Here is an 18,100-nt window from a genome sequence, read left to right as displayed (position 1 = left end):
TCCGGGTAAGAGGTCTATCCTGTCAAACACATTAAAAAAAGCTGGGGTCCAAATTGCTTTTCTGCAAGAAACGCATTTGAGCAAAGGCAAATTGTTCAAATTGACTTCACGTTGGTTCCCGGAGGCATACCATAGCTTCTCACCTGACTCGAAATCCCAAGGAACTAGCGTCCTCATCTCGCGCTCAATCCCTTGGGAGTTCATGGACTCTCGCAGTGATGACACATGTAGACTATTGATGGTGAAGGGCAGGATCGCCACACATATCTATACGCTGGTATCCATATACCTCCCTAATGTAGGGCAAATTGATGCCCTGTCGGGCTTTTTGGAAAGGATAGAAGACTTTTCGGAGGGGACACTCATCTTAGAGGGGGATCTTAATATCGCTGTGAACCCGGCTCAGGACACCTCATCAGGGGCTTCAGTACATCCCAGGTCAGCTCTCCGCAAGCTGCGGTGCATATTACATGAGCAGCAGCTTGTGGACACATGGAGGCTACTGCACCCGTCTGACAAGGATTACTCATTCTACTCAAATGCACATGGAGTATATTCTAGACTGGACTACTTTTTTGTACAACATAAAGATCTTGAGAGGATCGCACAAGCTCAGATAGATAGCATAACTTTCTCTGACCACGCACTCTGTACGGTGTCCATGGTATTGCAGTCTCCGATCCCACAGCAGTGGCAGTGGAAAATGAACACTTCTCTGTTGGAGGACCCCGGAAGCCTGCAAATAGTACAGAATTCCCTGACAGAATATTTTACAGTAAACGGGACTGGAGACACTACTCCAACAACGGTCTGGGAGGCTCATAAGTGTGTCATCAGAGGGGTTTTCATACAGCAGGGGCAAGACGAAAGAGGGAAAGGGAAATGGAGGTTACCAGGTTACTAACACAACTCAGAGACTTGGAGACACGGCATAAGCAGATGCCCTCAGCGGAGTTGGGGGGTACCCTATTCAAAGTTCGGGACGAATTACGGAAATTACTGAATAGTAAGGCAAAAGGGGTTCTTAATAGATGCCGTAGACATTTTTACGAACACGGGAACAAGTGTAGTAAGATGTTAGCAAGAGCACTCAGGCAGCAGCAGGCGACAACTTTTATACCAAAAATATCTCCTGCACATTCTCGGGGCTCCATACTTCACTCTTCGACAGAAATTGCTGAGACGTTCCAAAAATTTTATGAATCATTATATAACTTAGAAACAAATAATCCCCAAACACCAAAATCATCCCTAAAAAGGAAAATCTTAGAATATATCAGAGAAGCAAAAATGCCAAGGTTGGAGGACTCTGAGATAGCAGCACTGGAAACTCAAATTTTAATTCAAGAACTAGTTGATGCAATTGGGTCGTCCAAAACAGGAAAGGCACCTGGGCCAGATGGTTTCCCCCTTGTATATTATAAAAAACTTAAAGAAATATTATCCCCGCACCTACTGTCAGCATTCAACTCCAGGGCGTCAGGAACCCCGAACTCTAATGCAGACTCGTTGAGAGCGCACATTACAGTCATACCTAAATCAGGGAAAGATCCAACACAATGTGCGAGCTACCGCCCGATCTCCTTGTTAAATGTGGACACAAAGCTATTTGCTAAAATTCTAGCAAATAGGCTGGCACCTCTACTTTCACGAATAATTCATCCAGACCAGACGGGCTTTATGGTGGGTCGTGAGGCACGGGATAATACAGTTAAGGCCATTAATTTAATACATAATACATAAAGCCAAAACTGGGGGCATACCATCCATCCATGCTGCTGTCAACAGACGCCGAGAAGGCGTTCGATAGAGTGGGATGGACTTTCATGGAAGCCACGCTCGGGTGTCTGGGGTTGGGACACGAAATGATGGGTCGGATTATGTCTCTGTACTCGGTACCCTCGGCTAGGGTCCGAGTGAATGGGATCCTGTCGGACCCATTTAAAATATCTAATGGCACCCGTCAAGGTTGCCCACTATCACCCTTAATCTTCATCCTGACGCTTGAGCCCTTCCTCAGACACGTACGAGCCAACCCAGATATTGCAGGTATAGGAGTGCTTCAAGACACGCATAAAATAGCGGCATATGCTAATGACCAGAATCCTGTATTTGTTACAGGCGCTCCCAATTAAAATACCTTCGGGATTTTTCAAATCCCTAGAATCAATTCAGTCCTCGTTCGTCTGGGCAGGTAAATCGGCACGTATAAAAAGAGCCATCTTGCACAGGACCAAAGGTGGGGGGGGATTGGGCTGCCAGACTTGAGAAGATATCATTTGGCGGGACATCTTACTAGAAAGATTGATTGGTGCCGGAATGGGTCTCAGAAGAAGTGGATACAAATTGAGCAGTCCTTCCCCCCAATACCCCTTAATAAATTGCCGTAGGTGCTCTCGGAGGTCCCTGCAGGATTGAAAACACATCCAACCATCGGCCCAACCGTGACATATTGCAACATCGGGAGAGTACAGTTAGAAATGATTCCCAGGAACTCCAGCCTAATGCCTATCTTGAGCCATCCTGCCTTTGAACCTGGTAGGGTGGATCCGATCTTCCGGATGTGGATTAGAGGCGGGATGGATCGAGTGGAGGAGTTTGGAGACTGGGGATCCTGGCCTTCGGCAGCTAGTTTGGCAGTTAGACAAGATCCTACCCCGCTTGGCCAGTGGAGATGCCTACAATTGGCGCACTTTTTCAGTAGTCTTCCCACCAGGTCCTACTTTCAGCGACCTAAGACACAGTTTGAACAATTATGTATGGGATCAGGCATAATACATCACTCACTGTCGGCGGTATATTCGCTTTTATCTTCACCTTCAGATCAACAACTACCCCCCTTCGCTACACAGTGGGAAAGGGATTTGGGAATTCAGTTGACACCAGCACAATGGGAAAGAATCTTCAGATTGGCCCACACGTCTTCCATTAGTTCCAGGTTCCAGGAGGCTAGCTACAAACTTTTATCTAGATGGTACAGAGTTCCCTCCAAGCTACATGTCATGTTTCCGTCAATAGACCCTATATGTTGGAGGTGTGGTAAGGCAGAGGGCAACATTCCACATGTGTTCTGGGGGTGTGAAATGATCCAGCCCTTCTGGAAGGGAGTGTCCGACACTATCTGACAGGTTACTGACAAGGATGAGGAATTGGGGCCGGCGGAGGCCCTGTTGCATCACTGCGGGATTCGTGAAAAAACATATAAGAATTCCCTGAGGAAATTCCTCATTACGGCAGCGAGAGTATGCATACCAGAAAAATGGAGGAGTACGTCATCTCCCACATTAGTTCAATGGATCAATAAGGTCAATGACCTCATGCTCATGGAGGATTTAACCTCATCATTGCACGATTCATATGAGAAATTCTGGGCTACGTGGCGGGAATGGCTGGATTTCCAGCATTCCGAGGACTATGATGTTCTAGTGGGGGGCGCAATGGGCGCTGAGGGAACCGCAGAAGGCAACACATAGCCGCACCCCCTACCTCCCTCCCCACCCCATTCCTTCCCCCCCACCCCCTTCACCTCCCCCACTCCCCTCCACCCCCCCCTTTTTCCCTGGTATTCATTCCTCTCTATTCTTTCAAACTAGCTTGCTCCTTCTTCCTCTGCTCTCTTTCCCTTCCTCTTACTAAGCACTCTTGCTGATTACTTATGGTTATTTGTTTAATATTTACTTATTTATGAAACAGTTCAGTGGAACCCGAAGTCTTGGACGCCTAAGTGAGGGTATTTGCGGGAATACTGCCTGATAATATATGAATATGTAAATTTTGCTTTATACCCAAGGCATATGGAATGTATTTGCAAAAAGGCCGATATGGTCCTAACAAATGTACTTAGTTATGATGCTGGTTCCCTTTAAAAAATTTAAAAAGTGTGGAAAATAAAGAATTTAAAAAAAAAAAAAGAGGAGACTTTGTGCAGCAGGCCTTCATGGTAAAATCGCTGCTAGGAATCCACTGCTAAGGACAGGCAACAAGCAGAAGAGACTTGTTTGGGCTAAAGAACACAAGGAATGGATATTAGACCAGTGGAAATCTGTGCTTTGGTCTGATGAGTCCAAATTTGAGATCTTTGGATCCAACCACCGTGACTTTGTAGAAAAGGTGAACAGATGGACTCTACATGCCTGGTTCCCACCTTGCAGCATGGAGGAGGAGGTGTGATGGTGTGGGGTTGCTTTGCTGCTGACACTGTTGGGGATTTATTCAAAATTGAAAGCATACTGAACCAGCATAGCTGCCACAGCATCTTGCAGCGGCATGCTATTCCATCCGGTTTGCGTTTAGTTGGACCATAATTTAGTTTTCAACAGGACAATGACCCCAAACACACCTCCAGGCTGTGCAAGGGCTATTTGACTAAGAAGGAGAGTGATGGGGTGCTACGCCAGATGACCTGGTCTCCACAGTCACCAGACCTGAACCCAATCAAGATAGTTTGGGGTGAGCTGGACCGCAGAGTGAAGGCAAAAGGGCCAACAAGTGCTAAGCATCTCTGGGAACTCCTTCAAGACTGTTGGAAAACCATTTCCGGTGACTACCTCTTGAAGCCCATCAAGAGAATACCAAGAGTGTGCAAAGTAGTAATGAAAGCAAAAGGTGGCTACTTTGAAGAACCTAGAATATAAGACATATTTTCAGTTGTTTCACACTTTGTTAAGTATTTCATTCCACATGTTTTAATTCACAGTTTTGATGCCTTCAATGTGAATCTACAATTTTTAAAGTCATGAAAATAAAGAAAACTCTTTGAATGAGGAGGTGTGTCCAAACTTTTGGTCTGTACTGTATATATAATTAAATATTGTCAATGCAAACACAGACCACCTCCCCGAGAAGGGGATGCCACCTTGCTTCCCCGCTCTAACAGCCCCGGGCGCCCCATCACCAGGAAGCGGCGGTGCCACCATCCCTCACCGCAACCCACGGGTGGCGTCACAGACACAACAACTCCCCTGTAAATACCCCCTTCCGGGTCCGGTCACCACTCGAGCTGTAGCAGAAACCTGGATACGAACAGGCCCCCGAGAGAGAGAAGCGGCAGCGGCCCCCGCCCTCAACACTTGTCTGATCTAGAAGTCATTGTATAAAGAGCTATAGAGGCAGCACTATTCTTCTGTATAACATATGTGATGTTGCTGTAGCCCTAATATTTCTGTACATGACGTCTCTGTATAGATAATCATGGATTATTTTAGACACTCAATCACAGCAGATGTTCCCACAAAGAAGGAATGGGTCGTAGATGGAAATAGTAATGTGTAATATGAGCATGGTTATTATTGTAGTATAGAGAAGTTACAGACATTGATCAGACATGGAGATTGTGCTCTGAAAGTAACTGTAATGAATGGCAGATCGCTGAGATTGGGAGTTAGGAAGAAGAGGGAGGAGGAATGTTGGGTATTTTTGGGGGGACATTGCAATACTCTTGTCAATATAATGAATATATAAATATCTAACAATGGGAAAAGTTAGCTGCACATGGAATATTGCTTTTTATTTGATTTTTAGAAAATAGACGTCTATTAGTAACTGTATATATTATAATTCTAATGTAACGTCTAACTTGCTTTCCTTTCTTCTTTACTTACTTGCCTTTACTGTCACGGTCTCTTTTTTGTTTTCTTGTTCAATTTTTTCAAATTTATATTTTCTCCACATGTAAATTGTTTTTACAATATATACAGTTAGGTCCAGAAATATTTGGACAGTGACACAATTTTCGCGAGTTGGGCTCTGCATGCCACCACATTGGATTTGAAATGAAACCTCTACAACAGAATTCAAGTGCAGATTGTAACGTTTAATTTGAAGGTTTGAACAAAAATATCTGATAGAAATTGTAGGAATTGCACACATTTCTTTACAAACACTCCACATTTTAGGAGGTCAAAAGTAATTGGACAAATAAACCAAACCCAAACAAAATATTTTTATTTTCAATATTTTGTTGCGAATCCTTTGGAGGCAATCACTGCCTTAAGTCTGGAACCCATGGACATCACCAAACGCTGGGTTTCCTCCTTCTTAATGCTTTGCCAGACCTTTACAGCCGCAGCCTTCAGGTCTTGCTTGTTTGTGGGTCTTTCCGTCTTAAGTCTGGATTTGAGCAAGTGAAATGCATGCTCAATTGGGTTAAGATCTGGTGATTGACTTGGCCATTGCAGAATGTTCCACTTTTTTGCACTCATGAACTCCTGGGTAGCTTTGGCTGTATGCTTGGGGTCATTGTCCATCTGTACTATGAAGCGCCGTCCGATCAACTTTGCGGCATTTGGCTGAATCTGGGCTGAAAGTATATCCCGGTACACTTCAGAATTCATCCGGCTACTCTTGTCTGCTGTTATGTCATCAATAAACACAAGTGACCCAGTGCCATTGAAAGCCATGCATGCCCATGCCATCACGTTGCCTCCACCATGTTTTACAGAGGATGTGGTGTGCCTTGGATCATGTGCCGTTCCCTTTATTCTCCAAACTTTTTTCTTCCCATCATTCTGGTACAGGTTGATCTTTGTCTCATCTGTCCATAGAATACTTTTCCAGAACTGAGCTGGCTTCATGAGGTGTTTTTCAGCAAATTTAACTCTGGCCTGTCTATTTTTGGAATTGATGAATGGTTTGCATCTAGATGTGAACCCTTTGTATTTACTTTCATGGAGTCTTCTCTTTACTGTTGACTTAGAGACAGATACACCTATTTCACTGAGAGTGTTCTGGACTTCAGTTGATGTTGTGAACGGGTTCTTCTTCACCAAAGAAAGTATGCGGCGATCATCCACCACTGTTGTCATCCGTGGACGCCCAGGCCTTTTTGAGTTCCCAAGCTCACCAGTCAATTCCTTTTTTCTCAGAATGTACCCGACTGTTGATTTTGCTACTCCAAGCATGTCTGCTATCTCTCTGATGGATTTTTTCTTTTTTTTCAGCCTCAGGATGTTCTGCTTCACCTCAATTGAGAGTTCCTTAGACCGCATGTTGTCTGGTCACAGCAACAGCTTCCAAATGCAAAACCACACACCTGTAATCAACCCCAGACCTTTTAACTACTTCATTGATTACAGGTTAACGAGGGAGACGCCTTCAGAGTTAATTGCAGCCCTTAGAGTCCCTTGTCCAATTACTTTTGGTCCCTTGAAAAAGAGGAGGCTATGCATTACAGAGCTATGATTCCTAAACCCTTTCTCCGATTTGGATGTGAAAACTCTCATATTGCAGCTGGGAGTGTGCACTTTTAGCCCATATTATATATATAATTGTATTTCTGAACATGTTTTTGTAAACAGCTAAAATAACAAAACTTGTGTCACTGTCCAAATATTTCTGGACCTAACTGTATTTTATTTCAATTTTTCACATAACAACAATCAATACAAATCACAATCGGCGTAACACTACGATAATATTAACAACCACCACTAAGCAAAATAAAGAAAAAGAAGTAAAAAAAAAGGAGGATGGGGAAGAACACAAATCCGGTCTATTCTATATGTAGGAATCAATAACAAAAACATATATAGAGATCAAAGCCCCATAGGATAAATAGCCCATGAAGGAAATACCCCAATTTTTCTGAATTTGTTTTCTCCTCTCTATATTATGGACAAGGGCAAATTCATAATGAGTATTAATTTTCCTGACAAGCTCCTCAACCGAGGGAACTGAAGGGAGTTTCCACTTTATAGCCTGACATCGTCTGGCCAAGGTAAGTATATCAGCAATAACAGGTTTCACATTTTCAGGGAAGTTATCGAGTCCTATATTCAGGATTGCCAGTGCATCATCCATAATTACACGAAGACTAGTTACAGATGAAATTAGATCAAACACCTGCTCCCAAAATATCATAGCTTTAGGACAGGACAACCATTCATGCCCCACCGTGCCTTTCTGAAGACAGGCTGTCCAACAGAAAGGGAAATAATCAGGGAACATGTGAGCCAATTTGCCTGGAAACAGATACCACTATAAATGTATTTCATTTGTTCTAGGTGAATTATACAAGCTGATATCCTATAAGTCCATTCCGAGGCGGCCCACCATTGTTGAGGGAAGAATGTAAAAGATAACTTTTGTTCCCATTTTATTATGTATGACAACTTCACATCTTCCAACGAGGAGTTTAGAAAACTATATAAAATTGAGACCCCTTTAATATTATATTTCCCTTTTTGATAAAGTCTATGTAGAGAGAGAGGAGGTGAATTGTACTCAAAGTCAGATCTAGCACTAAGGAGATGTCTCACTTGGAGCTATTAATAAAGACAGTTTCTATGTAATCGAAATTTCTCAACCATCTACAAAAAGGACTTTAACTAAGAATCTCTATAAATAGCCACCGATTTAGAAATGCCACACTCTTCCCAATCAGCAAGGCTTAAATAAGGGGTAAGGGTTTCTAAGGATCTAATAGAAATATCAAATAAAATAAAAGAGAGATCCCCTTCACCCCACCTCCTCAACCAATACAAAAGAGAGAAGATGGTAGGGAGGTCAAAAATTGCATTAGATGGTTTAATGTCTACTTCCAAAAGGCTTCTAGTATCCCATGTGAATATTTTATCAGTGGTCAACAAATTATAATTTTTAAGTATAACATTTCTCACCTTCTAGGTCAGATAATTATTTTTACCATTGTAAGATTTGTGATGTTTAAAAATAATCCATTTGTGTGTCTAATATTTCCCTCATTCTGAACATGTCAAGGGTTTTTCCCCTGTGTGAATTCTTTGGTGTTTTGCAAGATTTGATTTTCGGTTAAAACATCTCTCACATTCTGAACATGAAAAAGGTTTCTCCCCTGTGTGAATTATCTGATGTCTAACAAGACATGATTGATCTGTAAAACATTTCCCACATTCTGAACATGAAAAAGGCTTCTCCCCTGTGTGAGTTCTCTGATGTGTAACATGATGTGATTTTCGGTTAAAACATCTGTCACATTCTGAACATGAAAAAGGTTTCTCCCCTGTGTGAGTTCTCTGATGTTTAACAAGATATGATTGAGCTGCAAAACATTTCCCACATTCTGAACATGAAAAAGGCTTCTCCCCTGTGTGAGTTCTCTGGTGTGTAACAAGAGTTTTTTTTTGGTTAAAACATCTCCCACATTCTGAACATGAAAAAGGCTTCTCTCCTGTGTGAGTTCTCTGATGTCTAACAACACATGATTGATTGGAAAAACATTTCCCACATTCTGAACATGAAAAAGGCTTCTCCCCTGTGTGAATTGTCTGGTGTGTAACAAGATGTGATTTTTGGTTAAAACATCTCCCACATTCTGAACATGAAAAAGGCTTCTCCTCTTTGTGAGTTCTCTGATGTGTAACAAGACTTGATTTTTGGTTAAAGCATTTTCCACATTCTGAACATGAATATGGCTTCTCCCCCGTGTGAGTTCTCTGATGTAAAACAAGATATGATTTTTTGCTAAAGCATTTCTCACATTCTGAACATGTGAAAGGCTTCTCCCCCGTGTGAGTTCTCTGATGTTCAACAAGATGTGATTTTTTGTTAAAGCATTTCTCACATTCTGAACATGAAATTGGCATCTCCCCTGTGTGGCCTTTCTCGTAACTAACAGATTCTGAAGAAAATCTTTTCTGCCCTGGGTGAATTTTTTTATTAATTTTTTGATATTCTGAAGTTGAAAATGGCTTCTTTGCTGCAAGAGCACTTCGATTTTTAATGCTGCTTTTGTGACATTTATTTTTCTTAATAGTCTGTGATGAATCAGAAGGTAGGACTTGTTTAAGAGAATCAGATGATAGATCTTTGCTTTGAAGAGATGATGGTATATCTGGAACAGAGGCATTCACTTCAGTTAAATTTTGTGTGATATCAAGGTTATCTGTTTTAAAAATCGAAGATGTCAGTTGTGCCTCAAATCTCCTGGTACAGTCCTCTGCCAAGAATAAAAATTATTTTCAATAATATATATAAACTAGCTGTAGTACCCGCGGTTGCCCAGGAAAGTTTCTCTGTGTCTGCGTGTGTCTTTCTCTATGTCTGTGTGTGTCTCTGTATGTCTGTTTCTATGTGTGTGTGTCTGAGTGTGTCTCTCTGTCTCTGGGCGTGTGTCTCTATCAGTCTCTGGGTGTGTCTCTGTGTGTGTGTGTCTGTGGGTGTGTCTCGGTGTCTGTGGGTGTGTCTCGGTGTCTGTGGGTGTGTCTCGGTGTCTGTGGGTGTCTCGGTCTGTCTCTGTATCTCTGTGTGTCTCTGTATCTCTGTCTCTCTGTCTGTCTGTCTCTGTGTGTGAGTCTTTGTGTCTCTGTCTGTTTTTGTCTCTGGCTCTGTGTGTCTCTGTCTCTCTCTCTCTCTCTGTGTCTCTGTATCAGTCTCTGTGTCTCTGTATCAGTCTCTATGTGTCTGTGTCTCAGTTTCTGTGTGTCTCTGTCTGTCTCTGTGTTTGTGTGTCTCTGTGTATGTGTCTGTGCGTGTCTCTGCCAATATCATATTACCTCACACATAAGCTGCTTATACTAATCATTATCTCACACAAACTCTTATACTAAGAATGTCCTTTGTTGCCTATAGCAACCAATCACAGCTCCTATTAATGACCTGCAGCTCTGAGCTCCATTGACTTTAATGTAAGAAGGGTTTGTTTGGCCAATAACTGTAAAGCGTGGTGTTAAATTTTCCTCTCAAAATATAGTCTATGACGTTCCCTGAATCAAATTAGGTGGCTGTGCAAAATTTTGTGATTGTAAATGCAACGGTGCGGATTCCTTTAGCGGACATACACACAAACATACACTAGGCTTTATATATTAAAGATATAATTTATAAAATAGCTTGTAACGCTGTAACCAGCATCTTCGCACTGTCCAGCACCCTTTCCTTGGTGCAGGTCTCCCTGGAGTGAGTTTAGTTCATGCTCATATATTCTTAAAGGGCCTGCGTGCACCTAATCCGTAAGTTCCTCACAACCTATGGCTGAGAGGCAATAGGTATTTAAGTAATCCTCCCCCTATGGGAGGTGCCTGGGCAACGTGGTCAATCCTTAGAGACGCGTTGCTAGTTGTCAGTTACCATGCCACTTGCTGAGTCTTATGCTGTGTATGTTAACACGTGTCTGTTTTCTAGTATCCACTGTACATGCTGTATCTATCTATACCAGCTGCGCCTGCCATATCCGCTACACTTGCTTACACCAGCCGTCCTGTCTGCACCCAACCACATCAGTGACTCTCAGTCTCCAATCACCGATCCCTGCGGTCAGCTATCACAGTACAAAGACTCCCTGGCATATCATCTGGCAGCTACCTCCCAGCACAAGCCTATCCTCACCATCAGAGGCTGAACATGGGAACACATAGTGAACATGGTAAATAAAAAACAAAGTGTAATTGCACTTTTTTGCAATTTCACTGAACTTGGGATTTTTTTCCCATTTTTCAGTACATTATATGATAAAATGAATAGTACCATTTAAAAGTACAACTCATCCCGCAAAAAATATAATCCATGATATGCCTATGTTGACTGAAAAATAAAAAAGTTATGCTTCTTGGAAGAAAAGGAGGGAAAAAGGAAAAATATGTGAAGATGGCGTGAAGAGGTTAAATGTTGGAAATCATGTGGGTGGGCTGCCCGGCCTCTATGTACCCACTGTGGGATAATCCTAACCCCCTACATATGTTACAGTTACCCTGTGCCCAACTTTCGATAAAAACGCCCCTATCACCACATTCATCAGAAGGGAGAGAAGGAAGATCCATCAATAAGATGCTGAGATTCTAGGAAGATGGAGTCATTGCTCTCAGTGGGAGAAACAATAAGAATCTTGTAGTTATGATACTTATTAATGGAGAACAAAATTAATATAAATGCTGTTACAAAGCAAGCTTTCCAGACTACTGAGGTCTCTTCATCAACTACAAGATTATTATTTTGTTTCTCCCACTGAGAGCAATCAATCTATATTCACCTGGAGAATACGGCACCAAACTAACAATCTAGGACGTCACCAGCATCATTACCCTCCACTTTCTCTTAGGGGTCCACCATACAGATTAGATTTTTCTTGCCATGATTTTCTAATGTGACGCCCTGGACTAGCCAGGTAGTCACAGGTAGACCCCCGCATTACACCTGTCCCCCAATAAGGTAATACCAGCCAAACCATAAACCCTAGTCACCTCCCGCAGAGCTTTATGGACAAACCAGGGAGGCGGAGCCAGGCGGTTGACCACGCCCACCGAGGGCCTGAGGCAGGAAAATAGAGTGAGTTCAAGTTGAGTTCAGTTGTGAGTGGAGTGAGGAGTGAAGAAGTCTGACAGGTGCCGGGGTTGGAGCCCGGGCACCTTTGGCTAGGAGGCAGATGGTGGCCTAGCCTGCAGGAGCCGGGAAGACGGCTCGGTGGAACCATGGTGGGCCGGGACAGGGTAGTGGCCCGCCGGTATCGACCCGGGGAACCGACTCGGAAACCGGAGCACAAAGGGGGTTACTCAGACCCTGAAACGAGGTCCAGAAGCCACTGGACCGAGTTAATCAACTGATTGCGGTCTGCACCTTAGGTCCTTTCCCACCCAAGTCCCGACTGAAGACAACAGCCCACCGAGGGGGATAGAAAGCCACCGCACAGGCAGAGAGATCCCACGGGCCAGCGTCTGCGGGCAAACGGGCTCCTCTGACATATACAAAGCCGGGGAGCGGACTCCCGTTGCTGAAGCACAGGCAGTCTACACATACACTACATGGTGCAGGAGAAAGGCAAAGACCACCAAACCGGATGGGGGACCAGACGCAGCTGGCTGCGGGCACCGACCACCATCAACTTTGTTCATCAGAGACTTGTGTGTGTCAATAACAGTGAGTACAACAGTGCCATCCGGCTGCGCACCGCCCTGCACCGCCCAGCTACTCTCCCCCAACGGGTCCCGGGGCCATCATCCCTGTCCACGGAGGGGTTAACATCTTGCTGCATAACCATCTCCCCCGGGTGCCCCGTAACTGCAGTGGTGGTGTCCACCTTCACCACAACCCGTGGGTGGCGTCACGAACTTAAACACGGCTCCGGCCGTGCACCTACCTACCTCCCCCCTAAGTAGCGCCAGCACACTTTCAGAGCGAAGTGACCCCCGGGTCCGGAGGCGCTTGAGCCACCCACCAACGAGCCCGGATCCGAGCGGCTCGGCTGCAGCCGAGCGCGGGGCGGTACACTAATTTCAGGGGATAGGGTGGATTCTACCTGTAAGATCTGGCTGATACAAGTCTCACTCCAACAGAAGGTCGTCCAATGCTCAAAATAATGGGGGCAGTTTTGGGTGGAGGAACATGTGGTGGTCTAGCAGCAGAATGGTGACCATTTGATATGGCCGGACTACAACCCTGAAAAAGCAGCCACAGCCGGTGACTGAGAAGAATCTGTGACTTCTCTGCATTTAGTGGTCACTACTCACCTGGGCGGTTATCTGTAGGAATCTCCTCTTTACTCCGCTCATCACCCCTCACATATGTCTCTGTAGTATTAATATGGGGCAGATCTTCACCCTGAAACAAATATTGTAAAAAAGTCACAGACAGATGGAGAAGTCCCATCTATGATCAGCTCTAATCCTGCCACCTCCACCGCTCTCATTACACAAGTATCTATATATATAATTGCCTAAAGCGGGCTTTACACGCTACGACATCGCTAATGCGGAGTCGTTGGGGTCACGGAATTCGTGACGCACATCCGGCCGCATTAGCGATGCCGTTGCGTGTGACATCGATTAGCGATTTTGCATCGTTGCAAAACAGTGAAAAATCGCTAATCGGCGACACGGGGGTCCATTCCCAATTATCGTTACTTCAGCAGTAACGAGGTTGTTCCTCGTTCCTGCGGCAGCACACATCGCTGCGTGTGATGCCGCAGGAGCGAGGAAGCTCTCCCTACCTGCCTCCCGGCCGCTATGAGGAAGGAAGGAGGTGGGCGGGATGTTACGTCCCGCTCATCTCCGCCCCTCCGCTGCGATTGGGCGGCGGTTCAGTGACGCTTCAGTGACGTCGCTGTGACGCCGCATGGACCGCCCCCTTAGAAAGGAGGCGGTTCGCCCGTCACAGCGACGTCGCCGGACAGGTAAGTATGTGTGACGGCTCTGGGCGATGTTGTGCGGCACGGGCAGCGATATGCCCGTGTCGCGCAACAGATGGGGGCGGGTACCCACACTAGCGATATCGGGACTGATATCGCAGTGTGTAAAGTAGCCTTTATTCTGTCTGTCTTGCTCCAAAATGACATCATTACAGTGACAACCGGCGCATTGGCCGCTCGCCTCAGCTCCCCACACACATTGGCCGCTCGGCTAAGCCCTGCCCCCCGCTCACATTGGCCGCTTGCCTCAGCCCCGCCCTCAGCACACATTGGCCGCTTGCCTCAGCCCCGCCCCCCACATACATTGGCCGCTCGCCTCAGCCCAGGGGTGGGATTCAGCTGGTTCTGTCTGGTTCGGGCAAACCGGTTGTTAAAATAACAACCGGTGCGCCGAACCGGCAACAATCAGCGTCGGCGATCCAGTTCCCTGTATTCATTTGTATCGGCGTCTTTAAGATGCCGATACAAATGAATCCCCGTACCTCCGTGCAAGCCACACTTCCAGGTTCAGTGGAGCCAGTTTTCTCTCTGACCCGGCATCTGGCGGCGTGATGACACTGCAGAGGTCACGGGAGCATGGTGAGATTACCTCAAAATATTGCCGCCTGTCAGTGTGCAGAGTGCCGCGGAGGAAGACGGAGAAGAGGCTGCCGGCACTTGGAGCGGGTAAGCGCTCTGTGAGCCGAAGATGCGACTATGCAGGGCAGGAGGAGGCCCCATGGACCCTGCAGGCCAGGAGGAGGCCCCATGGACCCTGCAGGCCAGGAGGAGGCCACATGGACCCTGCAGGCCAGGAGGAGGCCACATGGACCCTGCAGGCCAGGAGGAGGCCACATGGACCCTGCAGGCCAGGAGGAGGCCACATGGACCCTGCAGGCCAGGAGGAGGCCACATGGACCCTGCAGGCCAGGAGGAGGCCACATGGACCCTGCAGGCCAGGAGGAGGCCACATGGACCCTGCAGGCCAGGAGGAGGCCACATGGACCCTGCAGGCCAGGAGGAGGCCACATGGACCCTGCAGGCCAGGAGGAGGCCACATGGACCCTGCAGGCCAGGAGGAGGCCACATGGACCCTGCAGGCCAGGAGGAGGCCACATGGACCCTGCAGGCCAGAAGGAGGCCACATGGACCCTGCAGGCCAGGAAGAGGCCACATGGACCCTGCAGGACAGGAAGAGGCCACATGGACCCTGCAGGCCAGGAGGAGGCCACATGGACCCTGCAGGCCAGAAGGAGGCCACATGGACCCTGCAGGCCAGGAAGAGGCCACATGGACCCTGCAGGACAGGAAGAGGCCACATGGACCCTGCAGGACAGGAAGAGGCCACATGGACCCTGCAGGCCAGGAGGAGGCCACATGGAGCCTGCAGGCTAGGAGGAGGCCACATGGACGCTGCAGGGGAGAGGAGGCCACATGGACGCTGCAGGGGAGAGGAGGCCACATGGACCCTGCAGGCCAGGAAGAGGCCACATGGACCCTGCAGGACAGGAAGAGGCCACATGGACCCTGCAGGCCAGGAGGAGGCCACATGGACCCTGCAGGCTAGGAGGAGGCCACATGGACGCTGCAGGGGAGAGGAGGCCACATTGACGCTGCAGGGGAGAGGAGGCCACATGGACGCTGCAGGGGAGAGGAGGCCACATGGATGCTGCAGGGGAGAGGAGGCCACATGGACGCTGCAGGGGAGAGGAGGCCACATGGACGCTGCAGGGGAGAGGAGGCCACATGGATGCTGCAGGGGAGAGGAGGCCACATGGACGCTGCAGGGGAGAGGATGCCACATGGAGCCCCCCCCGAATACATTGGCCACTCGGCTCAGCCCCCCGCACACATTGGCCGCTCGGCTCAGCCCCCCACATACATTGGGCACCTATACACCTCCCCCCAGGACTACTCCACCTATTATAATCCTCTCTCCCAGAACTCCTCCTCCTATTATACTCCTCTCCCCCCAGGTCTACTCCTCCTATTATACTCCTCTCCCCCCAGGACTACTCCTCCTATTATACTCCTCTCTCCCCTGGACTACTCCTCCTATTATACTCCTCTCCCCTCACCTCCAGGACTACTCCTATTATACTCCTCTCCCCTCACCTCCAGGACTCCTCCTCCTATTATACTCCTCTCACCCAGGACTACTACTCCTATTATACTCCTCTCCCCTCACCTCCAGGACTCCTCCTCCTATTATACTCCTCTCACCCAGGACTACTCCTCCTATTATACTCCTCTCCCCTCACCTCCAGGACTACTCCTCCTATTATACTCCTCTCCCCCCAGGACTACTCCTCCTATCATACTCCTCTACCCCCAGAACTACTCCTCCTATTATACTCCTCACCTCCAGGACTACTCCTCCTGTATTATACTCCTCTCCCCTCACCTCCAGGACTACTCCTCCTGTATTATACTCCTCTCCCCTCACCTCCAGGACTACTCCTCCTATTATCCTCCTCTCCCCCCAGGACTACTCCTATTATACTCCTCCTATTATACTCCTCCTATTATACTCCTCTCTGAGGGGTGCATAGCATGGGGGATGGAGCACGATGGGGGGTGCGCAGCATGGGGGATGGAGCACGATGGGGGTGCACACCTACCCCAAAACACACACACACACCGCCACACACGCACCGCACAACACACCACACCCACACACACAGACAACGCCGCACATACACAACATCCAACACATAAAACACCACGCACACATAAACACCGCGACACACAAAGACAAATATACACACACACTGCGCAACACATACACAATGCACAAAACATACCTCACCCCAAAACACACACATACACCCCACAAACACCCACACACAAACCGCCCAACACACACAGCACCACTTTCACAACGCTGCAGACACACAGCGCTCCACAAACAACGCAACACACAAACACCGCTCTCACACCCCCCCACACCCAGGCAACACCCAGAACATTTACAGCGCCCTACATAAACACTTGGCAACTACACACAACATCTATATATATAACAAAAATCATATATTAACTACACAATAAATTCTAGAATACCCGATGCGTTAGAATCGGGCCACCATCTAGTAACACATATAATACTGGAGGATAAAACAAGACTGAGCACAAGACCTTCACAGCCGTCTACACATCATAGGGAGATTTCATGGCACCTTCTCTCCATCTACCTGATGATCCTGAGGAACATCGGGGTCTTCTTGTTTACAGTCCTGTGGGAGAAGAGGACGGGGACATCTCTCTGGTGTTGTCCTCTTACTGGATAGACCTGGAGGAGACACATACAGGGACTGAATTCATTCCTTACATACAGATAATTATAGGCCGTTTGTATTTAGTCCTGTCTATTACCTGGTGATGTGAGGGACCGGGGAACCTCCATCATGACGTCCTTGTACAGATCTTTGTGTACTTCTAAATACTCCCACTCCTCCATGGAGAAATAGACGGTGACGTCCTGACACCTTATAGGAACCTGACACATACAATGATACCGTCACCCCCGATCCCTTCATAGCGTTACTGTATAATGTCCCAGCATTCCCAGCAGTGTCACCTCTCCAGTCAGCAGCTCAATCATCTTGTAGGTGAGTTCTAGGATCTTCTGGTCATTGATGTCCTCATGTATCGGGGGGTGAGGTGGAGGCCCCGTGATTGGGCTCAGGGGTCTTCTCCATCCCTCAGACACAGGGTCCTGACAGGGCTCAGTAGAGGTCTTCTTCACTACTGTGTAATCCTGGTTATGGAGAGACACAGTAATAAATCTCACTCCAGACATTTCCAGAGTCCTCACCTCTCCAGTTCTGTCCATCTGTTATTCCCATAGATAAGAATGATGTAATGTGACGTCATCAGAATCTCTCACCTCTCCAGTAAGCCGGAAGAGGATCTCTAGGGTGAGGTGTAATATCCTCTCAGCCATCTTGTCCCTGTCCATATCCATCCTTCACGGTGCAATCAGGAGAATTCTCTTATATATAAGATCTCCACTGAGAGGATCCGATA

General features: G+C 47.0%; 2 protein-coding genes across 2 annotated transcripts in view; both read right to left on the bottom strand.

The window, feature by feature from the left end:
• LOC142259002 (uncharacterized) overlaps positions 1–10,034 on the bottom strand; it is a 24,273-nt gene extending 14,239 nt beyond the window's left edge. Inside the window, 2 exon segments of the mRNA XM_075331541.1 lie at positions 1,457–1,534; positions 8,696–10,034. Coding sequence (XP_075187656.1) covers positions 1,457–1,534; positions 8,696–9,560 — 943 coding nt within the window. The 5' untranslated portion in view covers positions 9,561–10,034.
• On the bottom strand, positions 9,833–18,100 carry LOC142259001 (gastrula zinc finger protein XlCGF66.1-like). Its single transcript, XM_075331540.1, has 5 exons — positions 17,961–18,100; positions 17,652–17,831; positions 17,447–17,570; positions 17,266–17,363; positions 9,833–9,859 (listed from the first exon to the last, which is right to left on the bottom strand). Exons 1-5 carry the CDS (start codon positions 18,036–18,038, stop codon positions 9,833–9,835), a joined length of 507 nt encoding a protein of 168 aa, XP_075187655.1. The 5' UTR covers positions 18,039–18,100.

The sequence above is a fragment of the Anomaloglossus baeobatrachus genome (genome assembly GCF_048569485.1).
Source record: "Anomaloglossus baeobatrachus isolate aAnoBae1 chromosome 5 unlocalized genomic scaffold, aAnoBae1.hap1 SUPER_5_unloc_21, whole genome shotgun sequence".
Lineage (NCBI taxonomy): Eukaryota > Metazoa > Chordata > Amphibia > Anura > Aromobatidae > Anomaloglossus > Anomaloglossus baeobatrachus.
The sequence above is the reverse complement of the archived record's forward strand: the minus strand, read 5'-3'. Positions and strand labels throughout refer to the sequence as shown.